Raw genomic sequence first — 19,207 nt, 5'->3', positions numbered from 1 at the left:
TGCAATATTTTATTGCCCGGCTATAGTCATAAATATAAAGAACAGTGAAAGAAAATATAACTGCTTGCAAGCTACTAAGGGTTAAAAGCTGACAAAGCTGTTTTGTTATAATGGCAGGTTATTCATACAGGCGTCTGTCATAAGACAGGGTGCAGTGAGCTGACGGAGGACAACTTCCTTTTTTATGAATGCGTCTGTTAGACACAGAAAAGATGACCTTTCCTTCTTTACAGCCATTTGCAACGTACACAAAGCAAAAACGGTTAGCCGATCTGCGGAATGTAAGATGAAATGCTTAGGTAAACGATATTATGCTTTTTGATAAGTAAGGGGAAGCCAACTGAAAAAGTGGAACTTTGCTCTTCTGCTTTGCAAAGCATGAATCCTATGCACTCATCTGTGACTGAATACGTCTTCCTCGTAGATCTCCTTCCACAGAACCATTTATTTCTATTTCTATTGCTTTAGTATAACACTACTTACTTCGCAGTGAGAAGTGTTAAACTAGTATCGTCCTAATTGGAGTCCCGCGGTGGTTTGTCGTGTGGTGGGAACAGCAACGCGCTGTATCAGTGCCTGCTACCAATCTCTCTCTGTACTGCTTTACATTAACTGCGAGAGATTATAATAATTGAATGATTGAAAAAGGAGACTGTTGATGAAAGATATTTCATTTGGTTAAAGTACATTACACCAGTCTTCACTCATTTTTTGGTTTAAATTGAAAATAATTTTACAAACATATTGGAGTAAGCCAAAGCACAGGGCAATACTTATTACAAATTAAGATACATCTTTGGCTGATAACTTGGACTTCTGTGTAAATGTGATATTGAATCTCTTACACCACAAACAACCAATGACACTTCCCTGCTTGGTGCTAACTCTAAGTCCACAAACGTTGCAAGAAGCCACTGACACATTAACTAGTAGCATAGGAAGAAGAGAAAACAGAAATATAAATGGGATAGAAGAAAATGAAGAAGACAATTGCGCCAGAACATCTCCACGTCCCCATAAAAACACCTCCCTGACCCCCAAAACTAACCAAATCCCTGTCCGCAACTAATCAGTTCCCTGAAGCCCATCACCGACTTCCACCCCTCAGTTTTTGTGTGCAAATACTAAAATAAACAAGACAGAATAAGTTCAAACTAAACCTCCATAAGCACTTAAGTCTCCCCCTTGCACAACAACACAAAACCTAATTCTGGGCTGCAAATCAAGTCAGCAAAAAACAGGCAACTCACAACTGCTCAAAAACCAAAGGAACTTGAGCACATCATCCCCGAAAACCCCACCAAAGTTATCTCAGAATCAAAGTAACGAAACAATGAAAGATAGTAAAGGTCACAACAACAGCCACCCTCTCAGAAGAACAGCAAAGAAAAAAAAAAAACTGTACTGTAAATGGTGTTAAAATGTAGAGGTGGCAAGAAGAGATCTTACAAGGTTAAACATGCCAGTAGCTTTGTGGCCTCCAGACATTGTTACAGATCAGAGTTCACTAGTCCAGAGAAAGTGGAAATCTTTAAATAGGCCTCATTAAAGTTTAAATGGTGACAACCTCACAGGCTCATTTTATCAATAGGACCTGTGGAAAAAAAACAGCCTGTTTTGTGATGCATGTTTACATCTATTGCAATGAGAAATAATCTTAAATCACTTAAAGTTGCTAAATAACTTGTAAAATAATTTTATATTAACCGTATTTATTATGTGTATTGAGGTTGTGCTGTGATGGATTTGACAAATGTGATTGGCTATCTCACCTTTAAAGGGAAAACTTGGTTTCCAGGCTGTGATGGATTTGACAAAGGTGATAGGCTATTTCTGCGGTGGGCTGGCACCCTGCCTGGGGTTTGTTCCTGCTTTGCACCCCGTGTTGGCTGGGATTGGCTCCAGCAGACCCCCGTGACCCTGTGTTAGGATATAGCTAGCTGTAGAATGACTGACTGACTGATTGACTATCTCTCTTTAAAGCAGATACTTGGTTTCAGGGCCACCTTGGCTGCATAGACTCCTGATTAACACTGGATGCTTAAGGTACCAGCTGTGAATATTTTAAGCTGATGCCCTGCATACATTCTGGTACGTTTCCAAATATCAACTGTCCTATAATATGTTAAACTGAGAAGCTGCTTCAGATGAAAAACTCTAGCAACTATCAAGAAAACGAAAATTCAGCTGCTGACCAAATGGTGGCAGAATCAAACCAACAATATAAGAAAACTGTATTCTTTTTCAGATGATCAGCAATTAGAACATGAGAAATGAGTTAAAAAAAACAAAGAGCAGAGCAAAAAAAGAAAGACAAGATAGAATGTTGAATGAGCAAAGACAGTAAGAAGAACAAGAAAGTAAAATGCAAGGGCTAGACTCTGCAGGGGTGTCAAACTTCAGTCCTGGAGGGCCGCAGTGTCCGCAGGTTTTCATTCTAACCCGTGTCCTAATCAGTGACCAGTTTTTACTGCTAATTAACATATTTTCCCTTCATTTCAATAGTCCTATTTTTAAGGATTGAATCCTCGAAATTGATTTTTCTCCACTAATTGGCAGCCAAACAGAAATGAGACATAAAATGAGCCAACTAATGACCAGCTAAAATGAGGTGTCCAACTCAATTTCACTCCAACTAGTTTCTTAATGAGGAGCCAAGTCTTGCTGGTAATTCAACCCGTTATTTAATTCCATAGCCTGTTGTTGGTCTCATTCTGCCACAGCAGACATTTCCAAAACTGTTGATGGTCTGTTTTTCTAAGAACACAGTCAAAATGTTTTGGTGACCTTAGCAAATTAACCTTACTGAGACCTCCACCTTTGTTTATTTTCAGATACTGTGTGTGGTTAGCTGGTCACATAGTGGCTTGTTTAGTGTCTCATTATCGTTAGGCTGCTAATTAAGGGAAAAGAATCAAGTAAGAGGGCCAAGTCAATTTAATTAAAATTAAGGCAAAAGAAGTTAATTAGCAGCATAAACTGTTCACTAATTAAGAAGATGGTTAGAATGAAAACCTGCAGCCACTGCGGCCCTCCAGGACCGGAGTTCGACACCTGTGGGCAACAGGGTCCAATCAACTCAACAAAGGCAACAATAAGCACCAAGCAAGGAGGATGTAAGGGTCGGAATATCTGATGAACAATGGCAGCAAGAAGCACAGCACAAACAACAGACAATTTATTCCAACTGTTAATGACGGACTCCATACAGGTTTTGGCCCAAGTTGTTTTAGGAATTTACTTTTGTGCCGGTGCATTACATCCGCGAATGGAGAAAGAAGACAATTTATCAAAAACACTGCATACAAATAAATCTCTACTGTTTAACATTTATACTTAAGACTACATATTTAGTTTTTATGCTACTTAGTAACAAAAAATATTAAATATACAATGAATACATTTTCACTTGACACATCCAACTCTGACTTTAATAGGAACTGCATATTCTGTAATCCTAACATCACAACAACATATAGCGTCCCTTGTCCTATTTTGTGTACGTTAATTCACTTTCTACTTACTAAACAGGCTTTTCTCTTGTGTTTCTATGGTTTTTTTTTTACACAACCAGGTAAGATACTTCAGAATGGGGAGGACTTTTGTGGAGAATGATCAGCTTCAATCTCTGAATGGCATCCAAAACCAGTGCCAACCAACCATGCCAGTTTTAACTAGGGTCACTAACAACAACCATAGTGCCATAATGTTTTGAAGCGCTTGGGTTTTAAAGTACCTTTTTGAATAAAACAAGAACAAAAAGTTAAGCTATTGCAATGTTTTCCAGTTTGTAACAACTGTGCAACCATTTCCATATCGTACAACACTCTTGCAAGAATCCATGCTCATGGCACAACATGCTGTTATATAACTGTACTTAAAAAACAGCCAACCTGGTGTTTATCAACAAATCCTTTTTTAGAAAGGTTAGATACAATTGTAAATTGGTTCATTTTGAATGCAAAAAGGCCACATATTAAAAAGAGGATGGCATGTCAGAAGCTAATTTCCAGTTTTACCAATGACACTTTTGGAAGGAATCAGAAAGCAACAAAGCTGTACCTGCTTGGCTAGCTATAGCAAGTGTCTGTTCACCCTTCCCTGCATGCTTTGCTCTGCATTCTACTACTAATCATCACCAATGTACCAGTAAGCAATGGTATAACATTTGCTCAAATTAAAATTCCACCACAGGAGACATTTTAAATCATAGACAGTATTCTCAGCTAAGAATATATAATTATGTAATCTTCGTTTATTTAACCTACACTGTATTCAAATCATGGAAGTCACTAGGTAAATAGACTTTAAAAGATCTAGTATTAGGGGTGGAGGTCGATTTGTTTTCAATCCTATTTTTTGTAAAAATTGATCTATTTGTATGGATTTGGAATGATTACAATAAAATGAATACAATTTTAAAAATAAATAAATAAAAGATCTAGTATTTTGGGACAGTAACACAGTCATTTGTTGGAGACTCTAAAGTGTTATAACTAGAAGTCTCTAATGTACTGTGGCAGACGACCAGGGATCCAGCCTCACTGGGACGTCCGGAAAAGAAGGACGGACTGGGAGAGGGGCGCTATCTTTCCCTGGGCGCAAGAGGGCAGACCCCCTGGATTCCATCAAGGCCATGGAAATGGAGCTGGGAGGTCCTAGAGCCCCGGAGGACAGCACTTCCGCCACACTGCGATAAAAGGGGGCCGCCTCACTCCATTCGACAGCCGGAGTCGGGTGGAAGAGGACGGACCTTACAGGAGAGGAGTGGAGGCGGCCTGAAGAAAGAGAAAGGACTGAGTCGAGTGTGGTATTGTGTGTCTGGTCTGTAAATAAATGGTGCATGTTTTGTACATTTGGAGTTTGTGCCTGTCTGTGCCAAAGTTGATTTTTCACAGTACTAAAGTACTACATATTCAGCTACAATCAATGATTAGTGTTAGATACTGGGCTTATTCCCTAGATTTGGTTAGAGAAAAAACAAACTTGCAGGGATTTGTTTTCTTGGCAGTATAAGACAGTATTTGAACCACAATGCAGCCCGTCTGAGAATAGGAGATACTGCTGTGAGTGAAAACAAACTATCGAATGTGATAATCGACAAGTGTAAGCTAAGTAAGGCATAGCGACAACTTTGTTCCGCATAACCCTGACAAATAGACTTTTTGTCAGTCAGTCAATCAATCATTATCCAACCCGCTATATCCTAACACAGGGTCACGGGGGTCTGCTGGATCCAAACCCAGCCAACACAGGGCACAAGGCAGGAAGAAAACCCGGGCAGGGCGCCAGCCCACCGCTAGACTTTTTGTGGTGTCACAAATTATTAACATCAATAAAACATTGAAGGAAATGATTGGTTACTTTGGATTCTACAGTTATTTAGTAGATATCCAGCAGCCTGATTTGAATTCACGACATGATAAAAGAGAAACAACAGCATTTCCATACCAAGACCCTTGAATAATGTGTACTGTGAATATTGTTTAATGCTGTGTCGTGTTTTTTAATTGAATTTATTAAAAGCATATAACATTTCATACAATCAAGTCAAACTTAACAAAACTAAACTCAAATCAACCCTCACCCATGCTGTGAATTTTTTACTGTAGTACATGCTGCATGGCACAGCCGTATTGTGTTTACATATTGTTTTTATTTGGTCATGCTTTATATCATTTTTTTTTTTTAACTTTGTGCTATTTTTAATTTGTTATTGACCGTGTATGCACAAATATGCTGTAAATAAACCAATAAACTTAAAAATAAATAAATAAATAAATTTTCTGCTTTGGCATGTGCGCATGGGAAACAGCTAAAGGGCCTAAATAATAGTAATTTTACACCAGACCAGGGGGCAGTGGAGTGTGCTAACTGTCTCTCTCAGTCTCTTGCAGACCATTCCTGGGAAATCCCGTTTGATTCCGGCACCACTGATGACATCACTTCCGGCGCCAATGATGACGCCACTTCCGGTCACGAAGACATCACTGCCTGTTCCAGCGCCAACGATGACGTCACTTCCAGTCACAAAGACATCACTTCCAGTTCCGATGCCAGTGATGACTCTTGCTTAAAATGGACATTTTGTCTCGAGGCCAGTCAGTTCTGTTTTGGACTCTGTTCTATGCACATTGTGCTTATTTCAAATCAATTTTTTGCAGCCAGGAAACAATATATGGGTGGCTGCCCCAAACCTTTATGATGTCTATGACTCATTCTTATGACATATGTTACTGACAAACAATCTTAAAGACAGTGCAATTTAAATTATTAATGAGTGTCTGCAAAAAACATTTTCAGGTTTACTAGTAAAATATTATGAGTAGACAACGTGCATCATTTAACCGCAATGGTCAAACATTAGCAGTAAATGTCATACGTTACCAAAAAACATTACATTTGCAGCAATTATGATTACATTATACACTTCTTACCTGAAGTTGCATGACCACATAATTAAACTTTTCATTCCTTCCACAACCTATGAACCTGCAAACATGGTCTTTTCCTAAAAAATAAAAGAAAATAGGTTGACATCATCCAGTCTTTAATCGATCTGTCATTAATTTATTATCAAAAAAAAAAACTTTCATACTTCTCAAATAAGCAAAACACTTAAATTGCAGAATACCTTTCTAATGAAAATATAACTTTGTGTTGGGATCACTGTAATATATCATATGCTACTCAGTGATGAAATATTCAGGTCTGCCCTTCTACTAACTTGACAGATATTATGTTAAATGCTGTCATAACTTTAAATGGTTCATTCTTCCAGTTAGTGGGGATACTAACCACATTACGTGACTACAAAATGTTTGAAGTATTATGTTGTATCCAGCAGGGGGCTCTCACTCCCTGGGGTTATGCTATTTATTAATGCAAAAGAGACTGGAACCATATACCCGTCCTACTCCATTCCCAAGCAGCTCTCTTGGCTGAGGCGGAGGTACTTTATTTCACAAAACAGGACAACATTCAGCATCCATTCATCCATTATCCAACCAGCTATATCCCAACATGGAGAGAAACAGGCTTTCACAAATGGCAGCCTCCACTGTCCCTCTGGAACAACGGCCTCTCAGCGGAGTAATGGAACACACACCACCACTGCTGGGATGCCTTGCATACATTCATGCACACTTATCAATTGCTTCGTCAGTTCACACATTTCATTTTTGCAGGCTGGGTCAGGTCTGCTTTAATCAATAAAATATTCCTGCCCATGAAATTGGTTCACACATAAGATTTAAATTGGCACACTCCGGCCATACACCAAATAGGGCAACTATCCTGCCGTGCTGTCTTCCAGTTGCTTGTTGCTTATCTTCTTGTCATAAATCTATCCCCCCCACCACCATCAGCCAGCTTGTCTTTTTCGGCCAGCTGGCTTACCTAAATAGATGTGTCAGGTTCTACTCTTAGGAGTAAAACAAGATACAATGAAGTAAACAAATGCTAGCTACTCCAAAAGCTAGTCCACTACAAGTACACACAAGCACATACTCACACTGCAAAAATGTTAAGTCACCGATTAATATTTAATTCACTTGCATTTACTTTTGTATAGCATTCTTCACGGAGTGAAGATTCAGATAACTTGAATATAACACGTACCCTAATTATGGGAGAAAACCCACATGGCCACAAAAAGTACAAGCAAATACATTCAGTAACAAGTAGCAGTAAGGCAGAAGGGCAAACCACAGTGTCAACGCATCAATGAGGCGACAAGATGCTTTACATGTGTTTTGTACAGTAAGTGGTTATTTATTGTACTTTCATTAAAAGGCAAAGCCCTGACTGACTGACTGACTGACTGACTCACTCACTCACTCACCACTAATTCTCCAACTTCCCGTGTAGGGACAAGGCTGAAATTTGGCAGGCTCATTCCTTACAGCTTACTTACAAAAGTTAGACAGGTTTCATTTAGAAATTCCACGTGTAACGGTCATAACTGAATCCTACTTACATATATATATATATATATATATACGTCCACAGCCTGCAGCTCGGTCACTGTGTGAGGCGGCATTGTGTCCCCCATCCCAACGCCTCCCACGTAATTGGCTGCCTGCCTATATAAGGCTGTCCGTCGCTCCGGTCTCTTCATTCCCTCCTTTGCTTCGCCACGGTATTCATGTCTCTCTGCTAATGACTGCAGCCTTTTTATTTAATTTGCGGCTTCTCCACTGTTTAATTGTTCATTTATTACGATTATAGTTATTGTGTAGGTATTTTAGACTTAGTTTACTGTTCAGGTACCCATTTCCTTTATCGTTCCAACCGTACCCCCATTAACATGTCTATCGAGGTGATCACCATCGATCAAAGAACTGTCACTTACCGAGTGGTTTCCATGCCCGGAGATGGCGCCTGCCTTTTCCATTCTCTGTGTTACATATTGCATGGCCGTATCAGGCTCACTCTTGATATCCGGAGGAACATTGTGTCTTATGTATTGAATGACTGGGACAGGTTCAAGGTGTGGACTGATGACGGTACAGGAGATAATTATACTACACAGGAGCACTAGAAGAGTGAAATGCTTAAGCCCTTCACCTATGGTTCTGCATGTGAGTTGATGGCTGCCTCTGAATTGTTCGGTTGTCACTTTCAAGTTTAGCGAAATGGCCAAATATTTTACACCTTTTGACAACCGCCAATGTCTCTTAAACATCTTAGATTCACAGGTGACGATTTCAGTAGTGGACACTTTGATGTTTCTGAATTTTTCAATTCTCAAAAGCTGGATGAAAAGTTATCGATGAAACCGGTTGTATGCTTACAACGCTTGACAGATGCCGAATGTCACTTCAACACAACAAGTCCTGCGAATACTAACGTAATTGAAACAAACCATGAAATTTAAACCAATTATGACAGCAGGAATCCAAGCTGTGAGAAAACAGTAAAAAGGAGGCATGTCAGACATCATGGTACATTTTCTGATGCAGCTAGACGGAAACAACTTCGTGACCCTGCCGCCACATACTCGCAGAAAAAATCCACAAGTTAATAGATGTCGCTAAATACTTGCAGGCAAATCCACAAGATCACAGAGACGCTGTCGCTAAATACTCGCAGGCAAATCCACAAGTTGATACAAGATTGCTTTTTACATGGCCAACTGTACGTTGCATGCTCAAGAGTAAGCTCAGCGCACAGCTTGGTCATATTACAACTGGAGGGCCGATCCTTAACAAATCATTATTTTTATATTTTCCCTCAGTTTAAAAATGTTTACTTTTTTTCTTAATAAAAATTTTAAGGCAGTACTTCGCTGCTGGAAAGTGCGGGTATTTTGCTAGTCTCTTATATATATTTCTCTTCTGGTTCGTCCTGCTTCCTCTTCAAACCCGGTCCCGCCCACACAGCATTTCTCGATTCCTATTCGTCCTCTTCCAAACCCTTCCCCACACTGCTTGCGGCCTCCCATATACCCTCACGGCGCTTTCTCGAGTCCTATTCCTCCTTCGGACTACCGTGTTCCTCACTCCTCTCTCATGACCCCATTGGTGTCACGTCACCGCCCGATATCTAGCCTGACCACGTGACCTTTCACTTCACCCATGTCTGAGTCTGGGTGTCTTTTCCGTAGCCTGCTACAGGAAGGTAGTCTCTCAACCATTGCCATTGGTTTTGCTCCTTGCTATTGGTTTCGCTCCTTGCTATTTTCGTTATACTGCGACGGTTGTTTCCTAAGCCTTTGTTATAAAATGAATGACAGTATCTTCTCTGTTGACGGGTTTTTGTACAACGTCATCTGTATTCCGGGATCCAGCAACTGCCTGTTCCAATCAGTGGGTTATTTCTTGACACAAACGGATGACGAAGGCAATGCACTCTCACTACAACATAGGACAGTAGATTTCCTTGCATCACATTGGGACAGATTTGGAGATGTTCGTTCTGTTGTTCTTTCCAATGCAAGTTGAGTTATCACAACAAGTCATGAGTACTATCAATAAATGGCAACATCTGGAGCTTATGGTGGTGAAGCTGAAATTCAAGATCTTTCGACTCATTATCTGTAGTCTTCAGCAAAACACCTATTCACAACTACGTCTTTCAAGAAGTATTTCTTTCTTCTTAATTTCTGAATTCCTTTCTTACCGTTTTCCATTCCTACGCATTTCTTATACCGCAGTATGGTACGGCGGGGGTCCACTAGTACTCAAATAACACGTCTTCTGAATTAATTCAGCATTGATGTTTTATTAATTAACTGCAATGAAAGACCTTTACAGTAAAGTGCTTATTATTTCTTAATTTTTAAACACTAATTTACAGTATGTGATTTAATATTTTGAATAGCAAACATTCCAGGAAACATTTAATGCATACAAATAAAGGGGGAAATTATCCATGTAATTGTGGGACTGACAATGGCATTTTGTGATCATCACACATTTTTAACCAACAACAGCAAACATTATGGTAAATTTTTCATGAATACTGTATAAGTTTCATATTTGCCTATGTATCTAAGAAGTTTTTTGATAGACCTTTCTACAGTGAACAAAACCTTAATGGACTTAACAGGAGGTGCGAGTGTAGCAGGGCAGAGAGAGGGCCCAATTCTACGTAACGGTTAGAAACCCCAATCTGCAACTGACCATAAAGGAGTCTACTGTACGCTGGCTCTGTAATCTGGCCGAACACAGGCCTGAGTCCCACTGCCACTGCCTCAGCGGGGTTGAGTAGCTGAGATGGGATTGTTGCCCCGAGCAAATTCTTCAACAGAGACAGCACATTACATGTCCAGAACAGCATTTTTTAGCTAGAGCACAAAGAGGTTATCTGACTCGCTCGGGCCAATATACTGAGTTAGAGCCAGAAAGTGAGCCGATCTCCAATATTAGCTTCTTTATGCTGGCTGCCTGTCAGTTTCCGAATTGATTTTAAAATCTTGTTGCTAATTTTTAAAGCTTTACATGGGCTTGCTCCTGCCTGTTTATCTGAATTATGTGTTTAACACCAGCCATCTAGAGTGCTTAGATCTGCTGGTCAGTTGTCCGTTGTTGTCCCTCGTACTAAGTGTAAAACTAAGGGGGACAGGGCTTTTGCAGCTGCTGCTCGTCGCCTGTGGAACTTTTTACCTCATTACACAAAGGAGTCGTCTACAACTGAACTGTTCAAAACAAGATTAAAGACTCCTTTCTATTCACTTGCATTCCGTGACCTTCAGTAATACTGATGGTTTCCTCATTGTGATTATGTAACATTACTTCTGTTTATTTTATTTATGTTCATTTATTTTATTTCTATTTATGTTATTCATTTTAATTGTATGTTTTTCTGTTATTCTATTATTGTAAAGCACTTTGGGCACAGCATTCCTATGTTGTTTTAAATACGCTATAGAAATAAATGTGACGTTGACATTGGTGTATTAAAGTCCAGTGCCTGCCCCTGTGCTTCAGTCTCCACCAAAGAAGGGGAAGGCTGCGTTACTGTTTAGCCATTTATCAAGACTCTTAAACATTACCAGGACACTGTTTACTGTCTGGGAAAACACACCTTATAGATTTTAAAATTCAGTTATGTATGAAGAGTGCCTTAAGATAAAATATACAGTACATTATTGTGCTTGCTTTTAATACATAGAAATGTAAGAGCTGAATTTAAACCCTGGTCCAATGTGAACCTAGCATGTGTCCGAGTCTCATATCCTTCTGAGCCTATGCTGCTATTTTATTATTCACTACGATAAACACATTTTTGTTATTTTTTTATATAACATTTAAGAGAAAATATGTTATATTTTAAGGTATAATCATTGTTCTACTGTAAAAGTACTTTGTGTCCTGTTGATGTACCCTGTTGGAGTATAAATTAGACCACTGTTTGGCAAACCTTGAGAATAAACGTGCAAAATCACACACATCTCTTATAATAATAATAATAATGCATTTACATGTACACCCTAAGATAACAGGACTTCCTAATTGACCTAGTGGACGGGATTAAATTGTGGTCATTCAAAGGTTATCAATATTTGTCATGTCCTGGGTGTAGCCAATCATGTTACAAGTTTTCTTTTTTTTTTTTTCTTTTTTGCACTTTATTAAAATCAAATAACATTATATACAAGCATGTTTTGTACAGATCATCTAAGTTAGAATTTAATTTTTTACCATTTCAAATAGAAGACAATATCAGTTACCCACTTACTTAAAAGAGGTGGGTTAGGATTCTTCCAGTTGAGCGAGATAAGTCTATGTGCTAATAGTGTAGTAAAGGCCATTACAGTTTGTTTGTCCTTCTCCACTTTAACCACATCTGGAAGTACACCAGTTTTCTGATTATGTAATGAATTCCTTTTTTTGAGTAGTGATCTAATCAATGAATTGTATAAATATAGCGCAGAGGGCACTCTTTTCTTTGCAACGCTGGCTAATAAAGTATGTCATTGTCTCTTGCAAGATTTAGATAAAGAATAATGATCGACGCTTTCTCATGCTTGTGTTTTATTGCTTAAATTGGGGTATTCCAGTGGATGTCCATTAAAAAGAAAATTCTTCCACAGAAACACCCTGCAATTACCATGGATCACATAGCAAACTATTGGGATAGCCAACCTCTTCTTTAGTAAGTAAATTTGTAAAGTTTACAGCCTACCTCAAAAACAATCACATCATAGGCAAACGTTCACCATGTTCAGCAAATAAGATACCAGAAGTAGAGCTTATTGGCAAACTGACTAGTATAGCGGTGACTAATCAGCAAGATAAAGATGACTCAAAGTAAAGAAATAACAAAGTTGTGCATAAGTACTATTTACAGTAATTGGTTAGAAGGAATAATTGGTAGGTATTCTCACTGTTCATGATCAAAAAGAGAATAATTGATTGTGTGACTGTGTGCCAAAGGGACTCATTTATTTCAGTTTAGCTTCTTAGTTAACTGAAATGATGCATGGATAACTGTATAATGGAAATTAGTAATTAAAGTAAAGTCGGCTAAGGATAATAGAATGCAGCTGTGAGTTGCCTGCTAAGACGACATAACGCTGTATGCTACTCAACACTTTTTCATGCCAGGAGAAGTAGCAAAGTCTTTTTTGCCAAGATCAATGGTCCTCCTACTTTGAGATCTACTGTAGAGTAACAAGAAAATCGTGCAGGAAGATGAACATATATTTATTTGACTTCAACTTAAGTGTTCTAAATAGAGTAAATAAGTATAATTTCCAGAAGTGAAGTTTAATGTTGTAGATTTTGACGCGTGATAATATAATCCTAACTTGGCCTCTCAATTAATTGCTGTTTTCATGCATGTATGACATTTTTTTCAATTACTAGGAATTGTGGCATGCGGCTGGGGGTGGAGCCCAGCCAGGACGCCCGAGGGGACCAGAGGAGGGCTGGTGCCTCCTCCAGACCACGAGGGGGCGACCGCCCTGGTTGTGTTGGGGGCCACGGGTAGAGGGCTTGGAAGCCCAACCCTGTAGGGGCCCATGGCCACCACCAGGGGGCGCCCCGGTGCCTGAAGAACCCTGGACCTCAGCACTTCCGCCACACCAGGAAGTGCTGTGGGGAAGAAGACTGGGGACACCCGGAGGGCTTCCGGGTGCGCAGCCGGCACTTCCGCCACACGGGGGTGTGTCCCGGGGGATTGCCGGGAAGCAGCTGAAGCCCATCCGGGTTGGGATAAAAGGGGCCGCCTCCCTCCGTTCATGAGCAAGAGTCGGGTGGAAGAGGACGGAGCTCGAGGAGAGGAGTGGAGGCGGCCAGAAAGGCAATTTGTGACTGTGAGGCCTGGACTTTGGGGGATTGGTGCTGGAGGCACTGGTTTTGTGCACCAATAACTTGTAAATAATTGTAAATAAAGGAGTGTGTTGGGTGAAACAACGATGTCTGTGTCCGGGTCCAGTTCCACAGAATAGAATAAGAATAAGAATAATTTAGGTGTATGGGCACATAAACGGTATGAAAATAAAATTTTCAAACTTGAACTTTTAATTAAACAATATATACAATTGGAACTGTGTGAGCAAATACTGACTAGCCTGCCAGCGATTAGGACATCACAGTAAGCAGACAGCAACTGGAAAGCCTGGACCTTTTTTCTTTATTTCGACAGAGCGTTAAGCTTTTAAACTATGAACTCTAGATCCCATTTTAAAACAAACTTTTATGTATGTTTTATTTTATTGATTGATTTTAAACTCAGTATTTTACTGACTTGAACCTCATAACAGATTGTTACAAATACTTTTTGCAATGTATTAGACCTGGGGCAATTAGGATCAAAAGGGGCAATCAGCCTGAGACAAACACTTATTGATTATTGTTGGTGATCATTGCTGATTCCACAAAAAGTTAGACCTTTAAGTTTGGGATGAGTGCTGAACAGCGCCAGGAGAGCAAAAAAGGGAACAAAAGAAAGGAGAACCCAAAGAAAATGACAAGACCTCTGCAGACTGACCAACAATCTGATGCAGTTCTGCATCTAGACAAGAAAAGACTCATCTCCAATCTCCTGTATTTTCGACATAAGTATTTTTAATAAGACTTTTTTAAAAATAAATCTCTCTATTTTAATTAAAAAAATCTTGGGTCGAGATGTGATTTTCTCTGAGACATTTTAACGTCCAGCGAGACAAGGAAGTGAGACAAAAGGACAGCTGCTGTACAGGCTTTTAAATGTTCGAAGCGCTGTGCGACATGCAGATCACGTAGCACGGCACAAGCAGCAGCAGCAAGCCAGCTGATCGAGCATAGAGGAGGTAAAAAAACTATTTGTTTCCCATTGTATCACCGTTTAAGAGGGGGTTTCGGAGTAACGACCGCATCTCCTTAGTGTGCGTTGAGCCCCCTCTTCACAACGCGAGAGGCAGAGACGCGAAGTAGGGCACCCCAGGGCTGGAGGGGGAATAACTCATTCACTACAGCTTTATTACTGGCAAAGATCAAGAAATAAAAAATGAATGAATTGAAAATAACAATCTCTTTAAATTGTATATCCAGTTAACCAAATCCAGTTGCAAATAATCACTTTTAATGATTATTCATTTTAATTTGGCTTTTTAAGTGTGGGCTACACATTTGAAGGTTATTCTTTATACAGTGCATCCGGAAAGTATTCACAGCGCATCACTTTTTCCACATTTTGTTATGTTACAGCCTTATTCCAAAATGGATTGAATTCATTTTTTTCCTCCAAATTCTACACACAACACCCCATAATGACAACGTGAAAAAAGTTTACTTGAGATTTTTGCAAATTTATTAAAAATAAAAAAATTGAGAAAGCACATGTACATAAGTATTCACAGCCTTTGCTCAATACTTTGTCGATGCACCTTTGGCAGCAATTACAGCCTCAAGTCCTTTTGAATATGATGCCACAAGCTTGACACACCTATCCTTGGCCAGTTTTGCCCATTCCTCTTTGCAGCACCTCTCAAGCTCCATCAGGTTGGATGGGAAGCGTCAGTGCACAGCCATTTTAAGATCTCTCCAGAGATGTTCAATTGGATTCAAGTCTGGGCTCTGGCTGGGCCACTCAAGGACATTCACAGAGTTGTCCTGAAGCCACTCCTTTGATATCTTGGCTGTGTGCTTAGGGTCGTTGTCCTGCTGAAAGATGAACCGTCGCCCCAGTCTGAGGTCAAGAGCGCTCTGGAGCAGGTTTTCATCCAGGATGTCTCTGTACATTGCTGCAGTCATCTTTCCCTTTATCATGACTAGTCTCCCAGTTCCTGCCGCTGAAAAACATCCTCACAGCATGATTCTGCCACCACCATGCTTCACTGTAGGGATGATATTGGCCTGGTGATAAGTGGTGCCTGGTTTCCTCCAAACAATTCACACCAAAGAGTTCAATCTTTGTCTCATCAGACCAGAGAATTTTGTTTCTCATGGTCTGAGAGTCTTTCAGGTGCCTTTTGGCAAACTCCAGGCGGGCTGCCATGTGCCTTTTACTAAGGAGTGGCTTCTGTCTGGCCACTCTACCATACAGGCCTGATTGGTGGATTGCTGCAGAGATGGTTGTACTTCTGGAAGGTTCTCCTCTCTCCACAGAGGACCACTGGAGCTCTGACAGAGTGACCACCGGGTTCTTAATCACCTCCCTGACTAAAGCCCCACTCCCCCGATCGCTCAGTTTAGATGGCTGGCCAGCTCTAGGAAGAGTCCTGGTGGTTTCCAACTTCTTCCACTTACAGATGATGGAGGCCACTGTGCTCATTGGGACCTTCAAAGCAGCAGAAATTTTTCTGTAACCTTCCCCTGATTTGTGCCTCAAGACAATCCTGTCTCGGAGGCCTACAGACAATTCCTTTGATTTCATGCTTGGTTTGTGCTCTGAAGTGAACTGTCAACTGTGGGACCTTATATAGACAGGTGTGTGTCTTTCCAAGTCATGTTCGATCAACTGAATTTACCACAGGTGGACTCCAATGAAGCCACAGAAACATCTCAAGGAAAAGGCAAAGGCTGTGAATACTTATGTACATGTACTTTCTCAATTTTTTATTTTTAATAAATTTGCAAAAATCTCAAGTAAACTTTTTTCACGTTGTCATTATGGGGTGTTGTGTGTAGAATTCTGAGGAAAAAAATTAATTTAATCCATTTTGGAATAAGGCTGTAACATAACAAAATGTGGAAAAAGTGATGCGCTGTGAATACTTTCTGGATGCACTGTATTTATGCTATTAATACTATTGTCCATTTTGTCACGTGACATCAAAAGCCTAGCCTGTAGTAAACATCCTGTTAACAGTGAACAGGAAACACTCGGATCTTACACATGAGCCAGCATAAAAACACTCATATCTAAAATACTATACAGATTAATGTTTAAATTCTAGTTGTCTGTAAAGATCCCCTAATTCTGATAACATGACATATACAGTACATATCTTTCTTCTGTGACTGTAGTATAACATTTTTTGACCATTTCAATCCAAAAGAAATACCTGTACCATGTTTTTGATTAAATAATTTACTATAATAAAAGTTGACATATCAACTTCCTATAAAAACACATCTCACAGCCATTAAGTAACTAAAGTAATGTATTATACCTTGCAATTTCTTAAGGACAGCTACTTCCATCTTGAGAACCTGTTTTGGTTGCTGGGCCGACTCCACCTTCAGTGCCACATTCTCCCTTGTTAGCAAATCCAAGGCTTCATAGATCTCTCCAAAACCTCCTCCTCCTATTTTCTTCAGCTGCATAGAAAGAACATTTTTCTCAGGAAATAGTCAAGTAAATAATAGCAACTTCACCTTTAAATCAAAACTTTAAATATTTTACCATACATTTAGTTTAATCTAGGATAAATGTCTGAAAACTATAGTAGAACAAAAATTGTAAACTGATTAAATCTACTCTATATATATAAAATCCTAAGCCAAAAAGTACAATGATTTTGTGCAACAATTTTATGTGACTTTTTATATCACTCTTTTGTCACGCTTAAAATCTGGCTTATTTTAAAACCAACATATACGTTTGGTATCATTCTTTTCAGAATTTATGTGATGTTGTCAGATTTACAGATTCGTATTCTGTTTTTAAATTATAAAGTAAAAAATATCAAGAAGTGACTTTCCACGAGACAAGACTTTGTGCCAAGAGATGTAACCACGCCGGGGGCTAGAAATAAAAGACAAAGAGTAGATGACACAGATAGCTGCTCTAACAGGTTTTTAAATGTTTGAAGCGCCATGCAAGATGCAGATCACGCGGTTCGGCAGAAGTAGCAGCAAGCCAGCAGCTGATCGAGCAAAGAGGAGGTAAAAAAAACAACTGTATTTGTTTCCCATTGTATCACCGTTAAAGAGGGGATTTTGGAAGAGCGACCCCGTCTCCTTGGGGTGCGTTCAGCCCCCCTTTTCATAACGTGAGTGGCAGAGACACGAAGTGGCTGACAAGCAAAGTGATCAGGGGGTTGGTGAACGAAGCGAGCAAATCCCCTAGTAAACCTATGTAATGAACTGTATACAAAATAAATAAGACATTTATATACAAATAAAGCCTAGATATAATTGACACTTTCAAAATTTGAATTTAGATATACACCTCTGTAATAATCATCCATATGTGATCTCAACAAGTAACTTCCATTGTGGGGTCAGGAGGAGATCGAGGATATTCCCATAGTCAGTTATACCAGGTAAATTCATATTAGCAAATTAAATTAATATGCATGTCTTGGGGGTTTGAGAGGAAACCCGGAGAAATGCCAGCTAGTACTGGTTGTAAAGCCCTAATAGAAGTATACTGGGCTTTGAATAAAGGACTGTGGAGGTTTAAGGTAACAGTAATAACAATTGCACCACAATAACTGATTACCTGCATTCCACAAATGACTTAAGAACTTCTTACAGAAAATCTGAAGTTTCTTAAATACATATTTAGAGAAATGTGCTCTATTTTCCAGTGTACTGTGCATAGCACTAGGGATCTTGTATGATTTAACTAGAGTAACACTTGTTTAATCATTTGCCTATAGAGTTTATAATTAAAAAAAAACAAGAAATTACAATTAAAAATAAAAATAATAGAGGACTTTGATTTTACATGTATTGTTCCATACTATACCATTTCCTAATCCTGAACAGGGCTGTTGGGGGCTAGCCTATCCCATCAAGCATATGGTGCAAGGCAAGAACAATCCCTGGACAGGGTGCTAGTCCAGGGCCAATTTAGTGCCACCAACCTGTCTGTGTTTGGACTAAGAAACTCACACAGACATGGGGAGGACATGCAAACTCCACCCAGGGAGGACATGGGTCTACGATAACATATATAAAATGTTTATTTAAGATTCTTCCTAAGATATCCCACTGTTTTATTTTCCAATTTGCGCCGAGTATACCTCATTAAGACTATATGCTTAACACTTGCAGTGGGGACACTTTAAACTACTTCTATTGGTGGATAATGCAGGTAAAAATAATGAGAAATAAGGTGAAAATAAGGTGAATATAACAAGAAAAATGGAAAAGTCTATTTTTTAGTAATCTGTACTTTGTTTAATTTATCAATATAAAGTTTTTCTGTTCATTATTAGTTGTTTCTAGTTGTTGCAGGCTTATAATTACCTGTGGGTAAACAGTAGACTGGATTGAGTGGAAAGCAGACATGCTGTACAAAAAGGCCCAGGGCGGCTCCCGTGTCTTTAAAGAGGCTCTGACCCTTTAATGGCTGAGGATGTCCTGTCAGTCCATAGATTCTATAC

The 19,207-nt window shown here is 39.4% G+C and overlaps 1 protein-coding gene across 1 annotated transcript in view; it reads right to left on the bottom strand.

The window, feature by feature from the left end:
* ttbk1a (tau tubulin kinase 1a) overlaps positions 1–19,207 on the bottom strand; it is a 161,657-nt gene that overhangs the window by 105,478 nt on the left and 36,972 nt on the right. The window contains exons 4-5 of the mRNA XM_039738448.1: positions 17,045–17,192; positions 6,438–6,511 (exon numbers count right to left, since the gene is read on the bottom strand). Coding sequence (XP_039594382.1) covers positions 6,438–6,511; positions 17,045–17,192 — 222 coding nt within the window. The remainder of the gene's footprint in view (positions 1–6,437; positions 6,512–17,044; positions 17,193–19,207) is intronic.

The sequence above is a fragment of the Polypterus senegalus genome, chromosome 16 (assembly GCF_016835505.1).
Source record: "Polypterus senegalus isolate Bchr_013 chromosome 16, ASM1683550v1, whole genome shotgun sequence".
Classification (NCBI taxonomy): Eukaryota; Metazoa; Chordata; class Cladistia; order Polypteriformes; family Polypteridae; genus Polypterus; species Polypterus senegalus.
The sequence above is the reverse complement of the archived record's forward strand: the minus strand, read 5'-3'. Positions and strand labels throughout refer to the sequence as shown.